The sequence below is a fragment of the Colias croceus genome, chromosome 22 (genome assembly GCF_905220415.1).
Source record: "Colias croceus chromosome 22, ilColCroc2.1".
Lineage (NCBI taxonomy): Eukaryota > Metazoa > Arthropoda > Insecta > Lepidoptera > Pieridae > Colias > Colias croceus.
Window position 1 is genome coordinate 3729488 of NC_059558.1, and position 21160 is coordinate 3750647.

Sequence of the window (21160 nt, forward strand, 5' to 3'; positions counted from 1 at the left end):
TGTTATTAGCTTAATCTATCACTAGTTACGTATTAATTAAACTTATACGTATGTACCCCGTGGCCGGAATTACCCCAATGCACCTTACCTACTAATTCCAATGTGAAAGTGATAGCGCTAGATGACCGCTAGTTCTATCTCTTTCCCACACTGGAATTTGTACGGCTTTTAGTGCAGAGTAACGCCCTAGATACCCTATAACAAACACAAATTATTTCGCATATTTCATTTTATAATTGTACAAGCTCAACTATAAAATATTATTCATAAACTGACTCTTTTCTTAATAAATTTTTAAAGTGAAAATAGCAGCTTTTTTTCATACTATTGTCTTAAACAGAAATGCTACTACATATTCCATTGTCTCCTACGAAGTGTTGAACATTTTGTTTATTTTTCTGGATATTTTTTAAGTACCTCATTTTATACCAAGCACAGCTCGATACGACGAAACTAAAACTAAAACATTATTTCTATTGACAATCAAAATCTTACAATACATTTTACCCCAATTCAATATTTACAAAGGGTCAATTCTAAAATAAAGTCCACATCACAGTCCAATTACCAATAACACTAATTTATGCAACGTCATTTTCAACGTCTTTCTTTTGAGTTTTATTTTCAAGTTTTTCATATATTTCCGCTACAGTTTTATGCCTTGTTTCTGGGAACTGCAAGACAGTGTAAACGCACGCTGAGAAAGATACGACTGCGAAAAACAAAAAGGTCCAGTGAATGCTGATAAGTTCGCATAGTTTCGTAAACCATTTCATTTGCACGAAGTTGCTGAGCTTTGCGCAGATGTTCGCGAATGATGAGACTGTGCCACGTAACTGGAATAAATCAAAAACGGGGTAATAACACGTTTTTGCAAGGTTTTTGCAAGCATACAGAGATTTACAAGGGATATGCCCTTGTAAATCTCTGTATGATGTAAAGAAATTAAAAAAGTTAAATTGAATTAACAATTTTTGCTAAACAACACAAATATATCAAGCTAGATACCTTCTAGATAGATTAAAGACTACAAAATTTGAATGTAGCCTAGAATGGATAAGGGCAATTAAACAGGGGAAACATTTAAACTCTCAAGAATATTTTATAATTTGTATTATAAAAATCGCAAAAGGTCATAAAAAAAAATTAAAAATTCACAAAAACTCACCTGAAAAGTGAACAAATCAGTAATAATAATGTACGAAATAGGCTGAAAACCGGCAGCATCAGCGAATATACACACGCACATGGCCACCACGGGCAACCAGCCCGGCAGCCACGTGCCGACTGACGTCGCGTAGAACCAACCAGAGAGGACTAGCATCCCCACTCCTACCGCGAATGATGTTGATACTAGTAACAGCTGGAAGGGTTTTGATACTTTTACTTCTATTGTTGATACTTGATACGTCAAGTAAAGGACTATACTTATTATTTATAGCACAGTAACACACCTAATACATGAGAAGGTCAATCAAGTAAAGGACGATAAAAAGTTTACGAGGCACTAGGACGATATCGTTTAGACCCAACCAGATAAAACTAGGATCCCCACTCCCACCGCGACTGATATTGACAATAGTAACGGCTGCTATTTAATCCTGCGTTAGACAGAGGACTTCATAATCCTTCAGTACCTAGAAGGGTTTTGTTACTTTTATTAATTGATCAGAAAAAATACGAGTATTTGAGAAGATATATCAGCTATAGGACGACATACCTAATGTTTCTTATTAACGTTTTTATAATTGTTTCTTATTGGTTGTAATGGTTGTTTAATCAGCTCAATAGATGACGCGGAGTGTGGGTTCGATTGCTCTGGTGGAATCATGGGTGGTTGAGGTCAGGCGTTGCCCCGGCAAGGCAGAAGACGCGATTTCGAATCCCGCCTCGTGTTTGAATTTTTACAATTCTTTTAAAATTGAAACATATAAGATATTTAAACTCACCTTTCTCCCCGTCCTTTCCACAATACAAGTGGCTACAATGGACCCAACTAATTGAACCAATCCAATTAGCATCACTTGTTTATTAGGACTTAGTTTTAGGCTAATAGCCTCTGCTGCTCTTTCAGTGACGAAGCCAGCGTATATAAGCACTATAAGGTAACCGTCGAATTGTTGAGTTATTTTGATTACAAGGGTTATAATGAAGGCTTTGAAGGTTGGTCTGTCCTGCCCTGGAAACGGAAATTTTATATAGGTATAGGTAGAAGTAAGAAGGCATAAATATGGAAGATTATTAAATATATCCGGTATACGTTAACAAGAGCACCTTATGTAAGTAAATTGTTTCTTTACTTTTCAGTTAACATAATATGGTTAGGGGTTTCTACATAAAACTAATAATAATTAGCTAACATCCAGTTAGGAATAATGTAGATTGTGATTTCTAATGTTTTTTAATCGGTTTTATTGTTCCAGTTACTACTTCCTATAATAAAACTCCAAAATAGATACTGATCGTGCTGTTATTAGAGAAGTAAACTAATACAATATTAACTTTAATACTATTTGAAAGTGTCGTTATCACCTTGAAGTGATTAATAGTAATATAAAAGTGATAAAAGCCATAAAATAATATATTCAAGACTGCTAGATATTAACTTACTAACTTATGGAAAACAGAACAATACCTACTAAAATACTTTTTAAAGTTACAACGCAAAAGTCATACAAAATCCTATAAAAGAATAATAATAAAAATCATCTAACCAGTGAAAGAAATAATTTACATACAAAAGTATTTCTGTCGATTTGTCCTTATATTGCATAGTACGGAAATCAAGCAAAATGTTCTTTGATCTATAAATTAACATGTCGATATGTTTCCAGTTATTGACGAAATAATAACAGCTTTAAGAAAATTATACACTATACACTCGACATATTAACAGTCTATCACATTATAATCACTTGTATAGAAGGAAATACAGTATAATAACCAGAGATCAAATTAAAAACAAAGACTTACATATAATTTTCCACACAGATTTAGGATCAGCCTTGGTTTGTTTCTCGACTTTAACGATGTTGTCTATGTCTTGTTCCAAGCCTTGGTCTAGAATATTTACTCCTCGCAGCCAGGCTAGGACGTTTTTAGCTTCCTGAAAATGTTTATTAATTCTTTATAATAGTTGTTTTAGTGGGTTAAGTCGATGTATGTACAAGTACCAAAAACTTTGTAATTAATGCATAGGTACTAATATTATAAATGAGCAAGTAACTCTTTCTGTTTGTCTCTTAGTTCTCTTACTCAATCACGCCTTAACTACTGAACCAAATTGCATGAAATTTGGTATAGAGATATATTGATACCCGAGAAAGGCGGGAATGGGTACTATGCGGGTTTTTCTTTGACTGCGCGGGCGAAGCCGCGGGCGGAAACCTAGTAATCTATAATTTATACGTATGTAAATTAAATAAAAGGAAAAATAAATTGATTGAATACAATAATAAAAGCGGTTCTAAGACTTATATATAAATATTGAACTGTATTAATTACGGTATATTTTTTATTCTATATGAGATGATTGTATTCTCTTTTGAGCTGGGCTATAACTTGAATTTCATGAACCCCTTTAAAAGTAATTTTTACTGCATACATAATACAAAGCAAAATTAATATCGATGAACAAAAAAACATTAAACTATTACTTACATCGACTTTACCCTGTTTCACTAAGAATTCTGGAGTCTCTGGCATGATTAGGAAGATAAAGAACACCACAGTTGGCACTAATAATCCAATCCATAACATCGTGGACACCTGAAGGAGATCCGCGAACACATAGCTTGCTAAATAACCGATGTTCCTGAAAATTATAGCAACGATATAAATTATATAGACCATAGGGCGTTATGCATATCCTTGTGGAACCCCTGTATACTTTATTGCGTGAACTGTTCTTAGAACATTAGTTATTTTTTACTACAATGTACTGAGATGTTTTAAAAATTTTTGGTTTTCCTTAATTTTCTGTTTAATGAAGTAATTTATAAATGGATAGTCTGTTACGATGCAAATTTAATCATGTCCTTGATCTTCATCTATGAATATTATTGAGGTCATATTTAACAAATCTATAAAATCGAACGGTGCTTTTAATATCTACAAAGAATGCATCATTTCTATCCGTTATAATGCTAAATAATAAATGATATTATGATAATATTTCCTTGATTGAGGTCATGATCTAAAAAAGTTTAGGCAACCAGATTCTTGTTAAGGCCGTGTACGCGGTCCGTGCGCTGTTTGGCTCAAATATGTGATTTTTCAAACCAGATTGTCCATCAACCACTTATCTTACAAACATATGAATTACTAATAATTTTAGGGAATTTTATTGTCTATATAGTTAGTTAAGAGTTTTTTTCAATTAATACAGTATTTGTGAATACCATCAAGATAACTGAGCCGATGATTACTTGATTTCACTTTTAGTGTCAATTTCGAAGCTAAAAATATCTGAAATTGCTGACAGATCTAACACACATTTTTTTTAACTAACTGCAAAAATCCTTATTAAAATAGTTAGTTAAAAGATTTTTTTTATTTGGACTCCTAACTTACGAAATTAAAATCCGAACAATGTGAATTTTTTTAGAAATTATAGTCGACAAAATGATTATTTTCACCAAGATATTTGACTTAGTTGAATATAATTTATACATATTGCAATAAAAGAACGTATTACTTATAAGATAAAATTTAAAAAATCAACTAAGGTACCTCTATTATTTTTCTACAATTTTTTTTAAAGTACTATAAAACACTGCGCGCGACCCGATTAAAATCAGTCGGCAGCGAGCCTTCCCAGAGAGAGGACATGTTGCTCGGCGCTCTCCTGTGGACCTATGCTGTTCATAGTAAAAGGATAGCGCAAGCCGCGATCTATCGTAATAGATCGCGGAGATTTTGACTTGCGTTAAATTGAATAAGCGCTCTTAAAACTACGTATTATTCTTTACTTAATAAAACCACCTACTACTGCGTAGATTAGTTATTATTGTTTTGTACGATATATAATTCATGATTAAATCCTAAAATCTTTAACTACTATACCTACGTTACATACAAGGTTTATGCTTAAGATTTGTCCACCCTTATCCCTTTCTCGAGGATAGCTCCACCTGAAAGTCATTGGTCATAAAACTGAACCTCTTCATTTTCTTTTAAGCTGAGAAATATTTTTTTCAAAACGTACGTAATTACATACCAATTTTAAATGATTTCCTGAAAGATTATTCCTAAAAATTCCTTAATACCAGGTATTATTTCAACCGTTTTAATTAAATGAAGTTAATCGATTTGTACCACCCACCTGTTTAAAATAAGAAGTGATCCCAAAGCTCCTCTCAAATCAATGTCGCTTATTTCTTTCAAATAGATGGGTAGGACGATGTAGCAAGCAGAGCAGGGTATGCCAGCTATAGCCCGAGCAAGGATGAGGGCCCAGGGTTGCAGGCACAGCAGCTTTATTTGCCAGTATATCTGGAAAGAGAGTTATTATGATATTATTATCAGTGATGCTGTTTAGGTCATTTTAATTTTTTAGCTTGTATCGCGGGCCTTGAGCGCGGGGACCGAATCGATAAATTCCGTTACGAAAAAACCTCACGCTCCCCACTCCGACGGGCTCGGAGGTGTGGCTTGAACTCTTGAAGCCCTTGAAGGCATGCTATGCAATAGCTTTACCGCGGCAGTCCCCGAGTGCCACACGTCTTTTTTTTTTGACAAAACTGTTTGTTTGGAGATATTGATGTGGAGATGGTATAACGACGTAATATTACTTATTCATATCTGTTCGAAGAACATAAACGTAACGTTAACGTAAAGGTACTTTGAACCTATATTAAAAACTATTTCTCTTAAAACAGTACCTATTAATAATACATTCATATTCATAAAAAAGAAGAACAGTGTACGTTTCCTATATGGCTGGTTTTGTGCTGTTTATTGTCCTTAAGAAGATTGTACGTAAAAAAGTTCGAAGTATGAAAAAGTACATAAAGAAAGAAGTAGAAATAGCTATGGGCTTCTTTATAACACTCGCTTAGGAAGGAAGACGATAGTTCCGCGATCGAATTCCGAAGCTTTTTTTATATCTTGACAAAAAATAACAATACAACTATTGTCCTACATTTATAAACGTTTTTACTTTTTACTTTGCGTGGAAGTGTTGAATACTAGTAATTACGCTTAATGGTTTGTTCCGTAATTTTGTGTCAAAAAGTAGCAAGCAGGAATACCTACTTTTTCTCGTTATTTGTATCAAAGATATGCTACGTTTTTTGTAGAGCATCTTAAAAATGATACCAATATTTTTATATTTAATTAAGATGCGCATAAGGATTTTGAGGCAAAAAAAGTTCTTTGTTCATCAAATACATTCATATTCACTGTATAAATAAGTTTGTATATAAAACGTCAATAATTTAATTAATACGGTTATTTTATTATTTTTATTTTTATAGCATTAACACACACATCTACAAAAGAAATAATTCATTTTTTGATTAGGTGATGTTTTGACTGTCTGTTATTGGTCTGTTGTTAGCAATAGATTGTTAGAAATTGTATAATAGCTAAAAGGTCTAATAACTAATATTTTTTGCCAAAAAAGTGAAATCTAATCGAAAGTCGTAGTCATAAGTTTCTCGATATTATAGCCTTGTTATTTTTCGTTCTATATTTAAGTTCTAAGAAAGTAATATGATGGATAACTTTTACTGCTATTATGATCTAAGAAAATCGAAAGCCTATTTAAAATTATTTAAGCATAATATTTACTCTGTAAAAGTCTAGCCTATTACCTATATTTATTTATTTATTTGATTTATTTCAGATAATTGCATCCATATAATTGTTAGTATCTTTTTACCTTAAAAAACTATGTTAGTATCAAATTACACAAATAATTATTAACACTACTATTTTAAATCATAATGTGCTTGAGACATGGATTTTAATCCAATGTCTCAAGACATTGCTTTCCCATTTGTCTACGAAGACAGCTAGGATGCTGCTGGACGATTGCCGGACACGGCGCATCATGGATGCCGCTCTATGACTATAATATGACACTACGTATTTACTATACCTACATAGTATATTTCTTTGACTTTGTTTTGCACCTGAGGTGAATTGAATTGACCCATCATTATGTAGTTAGTTATTAGTAGCAAATGCAGCCTTGGCGTAACCTTGGATAATACAATTTATTATATCATAGATATAATATCCGTATATAAATTAGTAATATGAAGTAGGTATGAAGTAATCTTAATATTTATGGAATTGAATAGAGAACAATAAATAAAAATCGAAATATTTCCGACTCTTGTCAATTTTATAGTTTACGATCATTTGACTAAATTGTAAGTTATTTCAAGGGCGACTTTAACTAGAAAATAAAGCAATTTAATTTTAATTTATTCTTGTACTAGTTAATTTACAGAAGTTTTCTTGTGTTTACTCGTTCTGATATCAGTTAAATGTGATGGAAAATCTTCTAAAAAATATTAAGAAACTTTAATGATAATAGTTCTATGGAAAAATACAACGGAGGTATAGCTACTACCTTCAGTTAGTTTATAGATACAAAGAACAGGTACAGAAATATCTTTATTAGCTCAATCTATAATCATTATTAAGTCAATTATTTTTATTCCCACTGCAGGGACACAGGCCTCCTATAGGTACAGATTATTTACATTGGTAGATTATGTCATACATAGTTATGAAGGCCATAATCCACCACGCTGGCCAAGTGCAGATTAGTAGAGTCGTCGACCTTTATGGTTCAGTGACATTCCGTTTTTTTTTTGCAATGCTTTTCTTCATCAATTAGAGCAGTGTGAAGTGGATATTGGGCAGATAAATTGAACGTTTAGAAAATTCTGCACCTAAGCTATTCTCGAACCTTCAATTTCAATCAAAATATCAACAGATATTTTGATTGAAATTGAAGGTATTAACACAGTTTATAATGTTCTTTGTCACATTCCTGTTTACATATTTATTTATATTCGTTGGAAGGACCACATAGATATTATGTAGTTGTGCATTCCACGTTCGTAACGTGCGCGTGGATTGCAGTTTACCATCAAAATAGATAGGACATAGTAAGTAAATTGATGCTAAAATATCTTATTTCGAATTTATATCAAATTATAATTATTATTTATTATAAGACCCTCGACTTTTATTATGTGGAAAACCCACGGACTCAATTAACTAAATTATTCAATGAAAATGAGTTTACCAACAGTTTTTATACACAAAATAGCAGGTAAAATAACTATTTTCGTGCATTAAAAGTAAAATTTTATGATTTCTTGGTATTCAGGGGATACTGAGAAAGATTAGGTATAGGTAGGTATTGTACAAAAATTCCCGCAAGTATGCCAACACATACGATACGAGAAGCAAAAAGTAGTATAATTAGAAGGTACCTACTGTAATCGGAAATGCTAAATTACGAATAAACTACTAACATATTAGGTTCATAATTGTTATTACTATGTAGGTACTTAAAAAGTACAGATAAATTATTTTTTGATAATAGGTTTTTGATAAGAAACATCAACGAAGTAAACTATATCTAACAACCTTGTTTTTGATTAAAAGTAAATAAGGTTTTAAAAACATGGTTAGTTTTTCGAATAATGAAGTTATAGCAAATACCTATTATATTCGCAGACGTAAGTTTAGATACATTCCTACTTATTCTGTGGTTTAGTAACTAAATAGTCTGGAGTTAAACTTTTAAGAATCATACTGGTCGAATTTCTCTTAAAATCAAGTAAAAATAAAAATACTCACAATCAAAGACAGCGTAGTGATCAACGTCATAGCCTTCCTCCCGTACCGGTCCGTGAGATGTCCCATAGGGGCCCCGACGATTATAGCAGTTATATACGTGACAGATGTCATCCAGGATATGTCCGTGGTGGTAAACGGCACAGGGGCCGGTCCCTGTGGGGACTGGAGGACCGAGATCATGGGGGATAACCAGCCTTGCACCATGCCAAAGCTGAGCAGCGGTATTGTAACTGGAAGGGTTAATGAAAATTGTTTTATAAACAAAATAAGAGTATGATTTTATTATTATATTTACTAAGTATAGCATTAGAACTAATTGCTCTTAGATTAGAACCACTGAGAATAGTTAGGTCTTTAATTATATATAAAAAATGAGGTAGCGGTCATCTTAAGGCATAGTGATCATGATTGACAGATCCTGATTCAAAATGTTTAGCCTATTACAGCGCAAAATTGTAATAAATTATTTTTTATTAGATCCATAACGGATTAATATCATTAAATATTACATATAATAATAAAGTGAGATAAATATTCCATGTATTTTCAACGTAGAAACTTTTCCCCAAGTTCAGTTTAAAGCTTCAAACGTTAATTATTCAAAGTAATGCAATGAAATCTAATCAAAGCAAAAACCCGTGCATTCCTCATAAAAGCATTCCAACCAAGAACTGGTAATATCGTCTATTTTTGGCTCGGATCTTGCTAATTCCCAAGTTTACAGTTATGTTCTTTGAATCCAGATTTTTAAAACGATATTTGGTATTTTGAACTCGGGTGCAGTCATTGCCCTGATACATGTTAGTTTTTTTTGTTTTAGGTAGTTTATGCCTACTCATGTGGGAGGAAATAATATAACGGCAGGATAAAAATATTTGTATCCTTGATCGTAAGAATACAGGAGGAGATAAGGAATTTAAGAAAAAGGAAATTTTCTTTCCTTTAGAAGGCTACTTATAGGTAGCGTAAGTATATTCTATGCCTACATCATTTTATATTACGTAAATGTATTGCGTTGTTTCCGAAAATTATCGAGCTTTCAAACCACAAAACCCATTTCGATATGAATTGCCATTTTGAATAGGTTATTACTTGTATGAAAAAAAAGCAGTTGCTCGAATAAATAAATAAACCTTTGTTAGATTTGTTTCAACAGTTTTATCTCTAGCTATTGTAAATAATTGTGACTATAATTGAATGCTGGGAAGACCCATTATTATTCAATCGTATCATTACTGTCACTTATTGGTAACAACTTCATAATGAGAAAAGGCACGAATTGTAACAATTTCCATGGAATTATTCCGAATTGATGAATAATTTTAGCTAATTCTTGTAATGAGTACAATAGAGAATAATTGTTTCTTGTGACGTTAAACGTAGTAACTACCTACTGATTTTATCTTTTAAGGGCTGATTTTTCAATCGTTGGTTAAAAGTTAAAACTTATTCATCGAATAACGTATTTAACTGCCATTTCAAAAATGTGTTCTACCTAATTGTCCGTATTTGACAGTTTACAGGTGACATTTTAAAATGTTCGTGTGATACTTTATTGGACGGATAAATTTTAACCCAGGATTGAATAAAATTAACTGCGTTAAAAACAACCGACTTCAAAAACGGAAAAGTAAAAAATAAAAAAGATTTGATATTATTAATTGCTACATATTATTTAGATGTGCTATTTATTAAATAGGTTTGATGTCGGTGCACGGGCTTAATACTAAGTGCTTAGTGTTTGGCACCGACTTCAAACCTATTTAATAAATAGCACATCTAAATAATATGTAGCAATTAATAATATCAAATCTTTTTTATTTTTTACTTTTCCGTTTTTGAAGTCGGTTGTTTTTAACGCAGTTAATTTTATTTAATACTTTTTAGTGTAATTTTCAACACGAATCAAACGAGCCCAAACTCGATAAAGTTGAGTCAATATATTACTGAGTTCCTATGGCCACCTTCCGATTCCATCATCAAATCAGCTCTATGTCATGATAATGTTTCATCGCTATCCAATTTACACACATATACAAAATTTCAGCTCAATCGGTTACCGGGAAGTGAATCAAAGTTACTTGCTACATTCCAATTAAGTCATCGAGTACAGACAAAAATGCTCATAAAATAAAAACTACTGGGCCTAGCCGAATAAAATTTTTATGGGACCAATTCGACACCATCCTGCATCGAACAAAAAAAGAATCACGTAAATCGGTTCAGAAACCTCGGAGTAATCGGTGTACATACAAAAAAAAAAAAAAAAAAAAAAAAAAAATATACCGGCCGAATTGATAACCTCCTCCTTTTTTTGAAGTCGGTTAAAAATCGGCGCTAATTGATATTTCCAAAAACATAATATACCTACGTAACTAATAATAATAAATAAATAATAAATAAATATTATAGGACAATAATACACAAAATCGACCTAGTCCCACAGTAAGCTCAATTAAGGCTTGTGTTGTGGGTACAGGCGACGTTAAATATAATATTTAATAAATACATATATAGATAATAACACCCAGACCCAAGAACAAATAATTGAGTTCATCACACAAATATTTGCCCTGACCGGGGATCGAACCCGGGACCGTCGGCTCAGTAGGCAGTTACTTTACCACTGCGCCAACCGCGTCGTCAAAGTAGTTACTAGTTGTAGTTAGGTACCTACATAATTAGTTTTTTTTTGTTAATTAATTTATTCTAGGTTTAAATAAAACACATTCCTTAATTTTAACAGCACATTTATGACAAAGAATACGAGTTAAAATTTTACTTATGTAAAAAAAAATAATTACTTATAATATGTATGTAGATTTTTTAGGTCTCTACAAATATCATAGGTACTATCTATATTGTTTACCAACAAAATAAGTTAGTCAGCTTTCACATTACCAATACTCCAAAGGTACAGTACCTACAACTACCAATAGCAAAGTATATAGCTATATAATTATACTTATACTTAGTTAGGATTATAGCAAAAACATTTAACCCCGTACTCTTCTGTCTAAGAGCATCTTCACTAACTAGGCCAGTAGAGTGTAGACACTCAAAAACAGAGAAAGTGGATATTAAAGATGGTTACGCGTGTAAAAAATCTTAAAAAAAATTGTTTCCTTTCTCATCGGCAGTTTTTTCGTTCTTTAATGTGAAGTTTTTAAATTGTTATAGATAGTCTCTTTATTGATAGAACTCTTCTTGATAGAACTCTGTAATTGTTTAAATATAACAATACAATGTTAACTTATTTTCTCGAACTTCAAATTGTTTCCAATTCCATTCATCAAAAATATAATATTTTTAGATAAAAATACAGACATAGGAAACATGTGGCAATGGCTCTGTTTACATTATGATTTATAAAAAAAAATATTTTTTATATTTTTTTTGTAAGTTCTAACTAGTTAAGTACGTTGTTTATTTTTTGTGAATGCAAAATATTTTTATAAGTATGTCAAGAATGTCCATGCGTTTAAATGATCAATAATCTTGTTCTAGGTCCTAATAGACAACTTTCTGAATAATTTTTAGATCACAACGGTCAATAATTTTACGTTCTATGGACTGTTTATCGATATTTCTAGTGATATTTTTATCATGACACACTTAGATTTGCTATTTAATATTATTACGTATTTGTTTATGTTTTACTTATAGTCTACGATCGAACTGCTCGAAGTTGCATAAAAAAACTCATTCGCACTAATGTGGTTTTTTCTTCATCAATCTGAATTTAAATTGGATAGATTAATATAGGATAGAGTAAACCTTGGCGTAAACTGAAGAATATGTCTACATTTTGTAGACAACATAAAAACTTGAAGTGATTGCAGGAGTTTGCAAACCTGTCGTACAAAATCTCTGAAAAGGATCTCTACCTACACTACACTGTGCACAAGCCAACACTGCCGATGAGATATTTTTATGTTCAAATAATCTAAGTAATATAGGTATTATTATTAATTGTTTCTCAAATATCACATTCATTTAAAACTCTTTAGTAATGTGATAAAAGTACGGAAGAAATCCATAATTCTATAATAATTAGGCTAATAACCAAAGTATACCTAAATAATAAAGCTAAACACTTAAGGCCAACTAATTTACAGGGAAATTAGGCATTTTTCCACGTCACAAAACGTCATTTCACACCTCCAGTTTATTTCAATTATCGCATGTCACTTGTATTTGCACATGCGCTACGTAACGTTGGTGTAAATTATAATTATCTTAGTGTAAAAAAGTAATGAAAATATTGTTAGATTGATCATATAATTTGTACTTACAATAATTTAAAGCAGAGTTTGTTTGAACGCGCTAATCTCAGGAACTACTAGAACGATTTTTCCGAGAAACCGAATACCTACTTCTTTGGAAAATTCATTGAACGTTGGATATGTACCACGGTCCACGGACGAAGCCGGGTCTAATACCTCCTGCTAGTCTAATCATAATATAGTGAGAAAATAGTTTATACATTGTAGCACGGAAATTTTACAAAATATTTTTCTAAACAATATTCTGTACGAGTATTGCTAACAATTAAAAATTAAACGGTTATTGTACATTGTAGTTTTTCTTTGTATTTGTGAACACTGTCAATACCTTTTTAATGTTCACTTTTAGTACCGTTGTGAATTTGAAGATATTTGTATCTATCAGGTAATTTTCCTGTTTTAAAAATATCTAGATAACTACATGTTTCTATTACTTACTGAGTTCACGTTCATGTCTAAGGGAGAAAAATTAAGTAATCTGTGGTAAGGGTCATAGAAAACTCAAAAAAAATGATAACTACTTTATAGAACACTAAAATAGGTACTTTTTATTTTTAAGCAACAAAATTTATTACCTAAGTAATAAGCATCTGCATAGTATAAAAGAGTACTTAATAAGTTATTTGTCAATGAATTAAATCAAATCAATGTTTACATTATTTAATAAACAGGTTTTCAAATGACTCATCCATTGTTATGGAAAAGCTAGGAAACGATTAAATGGCATATCAACAACTATTCTGAAATAACCTCCGTTCACAATATTTTCGATAAAAATGCGTGAATGAGACACGTACTATTATAAATATTTGTAACAACTGATAATGGGATGAGTCCGTGTCAATAACAATTATTATTTATTTCTATAATAATTTTTTTTTCCAGATATTATAAGTACCTATATGTATAATGTAAGTATTTATATATCTATCTATATAATTTATATATTAATAAATATATATAATAATATATAATATTTATATATTTATTATTAATTATATAATATTTATTATGGTTTGAGCTTAACTTTTGAAACATCGATTGATATAATATCGAAATATTGTTTGCGTTAAATCTTTTTTTTACCCCCATTACTCCGGTCCTATTGGCGTGATGATATTAAAGCATATTGGCTTAATCGATTAATGGACTAGGTTATATAACAGTGAAAATATTTTTGAAATCGGAACCATGGTTCCTGAGATTAGCGAGTTCAAACAAACTCTTTTACTTTATAATATAGAAGACTAACTTCTTTCAACGGCTTTGCTTGTATAAGTTATACAAAATAAAAAACTTGGTACTTTCCTTGATCCTGTTATATTAATGTCAAGGACCATTTAGGCTTTGAAAAAGGACATTGCCCATATCTTTTAGAGTTTTGACTAAAGCGAATTAAAAACAATGTATCAAATAATTTCTGATATTATGCAACCAAACTCGTATTGTATACGTAATCGCAATTAATAATCTTATCAATGCGACGGAAAATTAGTTTTTAGGCTCGCATTCCAAACATTACTTTATACAAGATGTTTTTCCTTTGCAAATGTTGAAATGATTGAAGATCAGGGTTAAGGCGCGAAATAGAGCAAAACCCAGTTCTAGCCGTTTTTTGTACTGTTTTCTGGAGCTATTTCCTTCTTACCCAAAAGATATATTATCAACTAATTAAAAAATACATTTTTCTGCATATTCTTGGCTCAAAAATGGTTAAAGAATTTTGTTTACAAACAAGAAGAAACCGTAATAAATTAAGACGTTTGGTTTATTATAATAAGTTTTTAAAGTTAATTAACATTGTGTTTTGTGCAATAAAAACTAATTACGTAGGTATATAACTCTTGTTTAATATTTTCAATCCTTGATTGAAACTTTTCCGTCAAAAGAGGATTACATAACATTATGGAATATAAAATGTTACCTGTGAATGTGTGTTATGGTTTATTTAAAAAAAAGAGGAGGTTCTCATTTCCAATCTTTTTTTAATTTTTTTTATTTGGTACCCTCTTTTTATTTCAACTACATACCTACTTTTGAGAGGTCGCAATAAGTACATAGGTAAGTTTTAGATAATATTCCGTTACAATGATACTTATTGCCGCTGAGGAAATAAAACGTATTGTCATTCTCATTTTTAACTAGATTTAAAACACTACCGTAAACAAGTACCTACATTCAGTTACAATGTAAAACTAATAGAGTATATAAGGAAAGTGTCTCACGTACCTATTATGTACGATTTTATAGTGGGAACGTGGTCTAACTACCAGTTAGAATTAACGAATTATTTGCCGTGACCGTTTAGTGTTCCTAGCCACCTAGGTGATCTGCTAGGTATGCTAGTTAGTAGTTTTTAACTAGATACATTGCTTAGATGCCTATTTGTATCCCTTTTTGGATTTGATGATTAAGATAATAATTACTTCATGAGAATTAATTGGTATTTTGTGGTGTTGTGTGTTTTGCACTTGCCTATGCCTTCGTATTTTATATACCTCTAATATTGCGTATTTTTAAGCCTTTTTTTTTTTTTTTTTTTTTTTCTTTTTTTCTTTTTAATAGTGGGGAAATCTTCCAAAGATACCCACGGCCCCCGGGGAAGGAGCCGTGGGTTATGTCGGATTCTTACCGACTAAAACCCCACTGTGTTCCGTCGAGCCGCTTTAATGAGGGGGCCGCGGGTATTTGTTAGAATTCTTCCGCAACCCCCTCGGCGGCAGCCCATCTCCAGGCCAGGCGCAAGCCAAGAACAGGAAAGGTAGTTTGCCTGCTCTTCCCTCCCGTTGGCGGCATGAGCGGAACACGTCTCAAGTCGCCTCACCGCACCGGACGATGGATTACATTCCCCGTTCCACCGCCCGGTGCCCTTCGTCAAGGAGGCACGTTGCGACCGTGTAAAGCGGCCGCAACACGGCGACGACGCCCAATAAGACGTCTGCGCCGGATCGGGTCCGCGTGAGGATCCCTCTCGCGCACCCGCTCTGCCTACTCTTTCTGCGAGATCACGCTCTCCGAGAATGCGATCACCGCACGCCAGGATCTGTCGCCATCCACCATTGCACGAACAACGGAGGGTAGAGAGAGATCCGGCCCGATTATCGCGACTAAGCGAGCACGGGGCTCGGCCCACGCGGGGCACACGGCAAGAGTGTGATCTGCCGTGTCCTCCGGGCAGGCACACCAGTGGCAGACCATGCTGGGCTCCCTCCTCGCGACTTTACACAGGTACCGCCCGAAGCAGCCGTGCCCGGACAGTATCTGCGTAAGGCGGAAGGTTATGGCCCCGTGCCGCCTGTCGCACCACTCTTGGAGGACTGGACGTATGGCTGCAACCGTCCTCTCACCCGCGCTGGGCTCCTCGAGCCGGCGTTCCCACTCCCGGAACCGCCGCTCGACAGCCTCGGCCCTCCACTCCTCTACTTCCTCGTAGGAAGGATTCACCCCATGTGACCTAGACGCCGAGACGCGGCGATACACGTCCGCTAGCATCTCGGCGTCCAGATCCCATGGCGGCGTTCCGGCCATTACGCAGGCAGCCTCGAAAGACACCGTGCGGTATGCCCTAACTACCCTGAGCGCCATGACCCGCTGCGGCCTCCGCAAGAGGGGTCTGGTACGGGCGCTCAGGGTGTCTGCCCAGATGGGGGCCCCGTAGAGGGCCATGGAGCGGATTACGCCAGTGTATAGCCGGCGACACCCACCCCCAGCACCTCTCAGGTTTGGCAGCAAACTTCCCAGTGCTCCGGCCGCCCCTACAAGACGGGGGGCGAGGCGACGGAAGTGCTCCGTAAACCTCCATCGGCTATCCAACACGATGCCTAGGTATCTCATGGTGGTGGTGACCCTGATCGCAACCCCATCCACCCGGATCTCTGAGCCTGCGCTATGCAGCCTCCGGCGACCGGGAAAGAAGATGGCTTCGGATTTCTCCAGCGCCACCCGTAGTCCCAACCGCCGGATGCGGCACACCAGCTGCTCAACTCCCGTGGTAGCTAATAAAGCTGCCTCCTCGTATGTAGCCCCACGCGCAGTCACCAGAGTATCGTCGGCGTAACAAGTTACGCCAACATCTGGGAGGTTAGTGGCGCGCAGGACCCAGTCGTACCCGATGTTCCACAGAAGAGGCCCGAGGACCGACCCCTGTGGGACACCGCACGACATTTCCCTCTCACTCCATCCATCGCGGGTTGGATAGGCAACAGTCCTATCTGATAGGTATGACCGCAGCAGTCGCACCATGTAACCCGGCACGCGATGATAGTGGAGAGCTTGCAGGATACTGCCCCACGGTAGGGTATTAAACGCGTTGGCGATGTCCAAAGACACCGCCAGCAGGACTTCTCCACTAGCGGCCGCATCTTCTGCGGTGGCTCTCACGCGAGATATCGCGTCGAGTGTGGACCGACCACGGCGAAAGCCGAACTGGTTCCCGCTGAGGTCTGGTCCCACTCCCTCCAAATGGTTGACGAGGCGAGCTGCGAAAACGCGCTCAAACAGCTTGCTCACCTCGTCAAGCAATACAATAGGCCTGTACGCTGATGGCGAATCGCGCGGGCGCCCCTCCTTTCTTAACAGGACCAAATTCCCTGTCTTCCACCTACGGGGAAATTGGCCCCGCTCAAGGCAAGCCGAAAACAACCGCTCCACACGGGGCCCGAGGGCTTCCAACGCTAGCACCCACGCTCGACCAGGTACCCCGTCAGGTCCAGGAGCAGTGTTTTTCCCTTTAAGCCGCGTAACTGCCGCCTCCAACTCCTCATGGGTAACGGCAGGGATTTCTTCTGCAGGCTCCTCCTGTGACGCAGGTGTCGCCGCCATCGGCGGAGGAGAGTATCTTCCCTGGTCCGGGAACAGAGACACCACAACCTGTTCTAGCAGACGGGGCTCGAGAGACTGAGACAGGGGCGGAGCCCACGGGCGGAGCTTCTGCCTCACCCGTTTATACGGCCGACCCCACGGCACCCGGTTCAGACCCTCGAGCATCTCTTCCCATGCTCTATCCTTGGCGCTGCTGATTGCCTCCTGCAGAGAGGTAACGCACTCCCTGTAGGAGGCATACAGTTGCGCTTCCTCCACTTCATCCCTTCCACTCCGGCGCCGGTGCCTGGTGTACGCCCGCCTCGCAGCCACGCAGGACGCGCGCAGCTGGGCAATTTCGGCGGACCACCAATACATCGGTCTTCTGCGCGGATTCGAGCGAACTCTACTCATGGCCGCATCACACACCTGCGCCATGGCATCAGCCATCCACGCTGCATCGTCCTCTACTGTTGTGGCGATCCGCGGTGCAGGGATCCATGCCTGAACTATGGCAGCCTCAATTAGGAGTTCCTTATCGAGACTACGAATCGACCAACGCGGACGTCCACCATTTAGGGAAGGCTCACCGCGAAGTATTTTTAAGCCTAATTTTATACTTAAAACTTTTGTGGTAATTAAAAAATAATAAAAAATATAAAAAAAATATTTAGTTAAGTTAAAAAAAGCTCTTGGCAAAAAAAAAGTTCTATTGTTTTTTTTCTTTGATAGGTTCTTCTTTGTTACGAATGAATGAATGAATTATGTTTTTTACCAAATTAAAAAATATTAACGATACTAGGTATACAATATAGGTTTTGGTTCCCTTCAAATGACAAAATTTGCGAATATTTTCAGCATAAAATATGAGCTGTATCTTTTGATTGCGTTGGCTTATGCCTTGATTTTTTCACAGCATCAAGTGATGAAAATCGAAATGTAAATTTTATATTATCCTTCCAAAAACTAGACTTCAATGTGAATATTTCGTTTTCTGTATTTTTTAAGTTTGGCAATGAAAACCACATGAAAATTAAGTATAAAATTGATGAAAGGCACAGAGCTTTATGAATATTTTTTAAATAAACCTTAAAATGGTTTGGAACTCTATTTGCAACGACAAGGACATCTTTAGTAAGTATACTAGTATTATATTATCTGTGGTAAGTTGTTATATCTTTTATAGTGTAGTGGAAAGATAACATTTTTACTTTTTTTTTAAGAAATAATTATGTTAAAAACTACTGAACTGATTAAAATAATAATTTTACCGTTAGAAAGCTACCTATATCTGTAACCGAGTAACATAGGTTATATGTATTCTATTCATTTTACAATGTAAGTAGGTACTATGTACCTACATTTACTTATGTTTATGTTCCTAAGCAGATGATACTCAACAGGTTTTTTTAACTTTTAAAGTAACTTATAAACAACGCTCTAATAATTCTGAATGCACATAAAATTAATTAAAAATGTATACATATAATTATTATACCTATTATACGCTAACTCGAAGTTAGAGGTATATAGGGAAATACGAATTTTTACCGTAAAAACAGAAGAATAAGACGTCATACGGATTTATTCTAATTTTATGACTAGTTAATGTTAATTATTGTTAAAACGTAGTTTGTTTCAATTTTTAATATGTATCCAAGGTTAAATTTGCGTAATTATTGATATTTGGTTATCGAAAATTATTTATTACCGGCATTGTAAGGGTTCATAGAAATAGCTGATAATCTTACAAATATAAATCATTCATAAATATTCAATTACGAAATTATTTCTATGCACGTTTTATTTATAAACTAATAAGTTAATAACCATAACTGCTTTGTTTTCATATTTCTACCCTCATAGATAGTGAGGCAATCCTTATATTGTGCAAGCTGACATTTTGAATGAAATTCGATCGTTGCAATAAACTAAAACATTTTTTCGAAATTCAATAAATTAACATCTAAATATTTTTATTTACACATTTTTGCACTTTTCGCGGTAAAATTAAAATATCAAAAACTTACTGATAATGGCGAAAACGTATTGATTGATTCGTGTTCCATTCTGCCACATCAATTTTGAAATTAGAATGTTCATTTTTTTCTTTTTTAATTTTTTTTAAATTGTGAAACTGTGACACTGTTTCGCGGTATTCATGCGGACACTTCTACGTCTATAAATGAACTGCTGGTTGGCGCCGGCAGATGTACGAAGAACGCAAATATAATCTGTTCTCTTGTTGATAGTGCACGAACGTTCAAACGACAGTGTAAACAACGGAACAAGAGTGTGTTGAGTGAAAAAATTTGCACCTACCATCGATGTGCATTATGATAATTTGCTAATCACTATCAAAAGTGAGGTAATTGTGTAAAAAATTGTTTTAAATTGCGTACGCTATTTTCATCAGGGCACGTGATTTATTTTTGTTCTTTGAAGGTAAATTTTGCATAAATTAATTTTTTTATTTTTCAGGGTACATACTTAGTTAATGAAAAGTGGCGTGTTTTTTTGTTCTCTGGACACAATATGTAATGTTGAGAGCAATATCAGAAGGATGATTGATGTCAGAAACAGTTTTATGGTGCAGTGACTAGATAAGAAATCATGATGATTGGCGGGAAGAGTCATAGACAAAAAGAAGAAGCAGATTTTTTTTCACTATGTGGCGTCTCCATTTTGGCCCGTGGGTAATATGTTTTGTATTATTAATTATTATTTCATTAGTAATATTCTAAAATACGTTTAACTACATAAAATATTAAACTAGGTCATTCATAATATAGATATACCTAAACCTAAAGTATTTCCAAACAGGTCAGTCATGACTCATGCTGTAATTTAATGTCAAACATTATTATTTATGGTTATTTAAATATTAATGGTTGTTTCACGTATATTAATAAAATACCTATTTATAAAATTAAAAAGGAGCACTCTTTTCGAGCGTATGGCTTGTAACGGGTCAAGTGCACTCATTATCATTGGTTACCTGTTTGTGTTGTTTATAAACATTGCATTAGAATAAGATCGAATGGAACATCTTTTTTTAGAAATAGGTACGTAGATATAAAGTTCAGGTTAAATTATAATTTTAGTAGTACCATGGAGACATGGACCAATATACTTGACTATACATATATTGGTCCATGGTAGTGCTACCTACTCTCATACTTTGAGTATTTTTTTTAAATAATTAGGTAGTTAGGTACCTATGTATTGATAAGGGTATGATTCAGATA

At 34.9% G+C, this 21160-nt stretch overlaps 1 protein-coding gene and 1 long non-coding RNA gene across 2 annotated transcripts in view; one reads left to right on the plus strand and one right to left on the minus strand.

The window, feature by feature from the left end:
* Positions 1 to 20140, minus strand: LOC123701651 (facilitated trehalose transporter Tret1-like). Its single transcript, XM_045649138.1, has 8 exons — positions 19943 to 20140; positions 8827 to 9056; positions 5324 to 5493; positions 3661 to 3814; positions 2974 to 3106; positions 1950 to 2179; positions 1169 to 1363; positions 1 to 836 (listed from the first exon to the last, which is right to left on the minus strand). The coding sequence occupies exons 1-8, from the start codon at positions 20013 to 20015 to the stop codon at positions 582 to 584; spliced, it is 1440 nt and encodes a 479-aa protein (XP_045505094.1). The 5' UTR covers positions 20016 to 20140; the 3' UTR covers positions 1 to 581.
* LOC123701654 overlaps positions 20134 to 21160 on the plus strand; it is an 18492-nt gene continuing 17465 nt past the window's right edge. The window contains exons 1-2 of the long non-coding RNA XR_006752763.1: positions 20134 to 20280; positions 20394 to 20608. This is a non-coding gene — a long non-coding RNA (uncharacterized LOC123701654). The remainder of the gene's footprint in view (positions 20281 to 20393; positions 20609 to 21160) is intronic.

What these genes read in the sequence shown, in the direction of transcription:
- LOC123701651 (XM_045649138.1), bottom strand. Translation starts at nt 20,015, where the DNA reads ATGAACATTCTAATTTCAAAATTGATGTGGCAGAATGGAACACGAATC. An exon ending in TCACTACGCTGTCTTTGATT is followed by an intron (nt 5,494 to 8,826) that starts GTGAGTATTTTT and finishes CTCTCTTTCCAG; the next exon opens with ATATACTGGCAAATAAAGCT. An exon ending in TGAAACAGGGTAAAGTCGAT is followed by an intron (nt 3,107 to 3,660) that starts GTAAGTAATAGT and finishes AAACATTTTCAG; the next exon opens with GAAGCTAAAAACGTCCTAGC.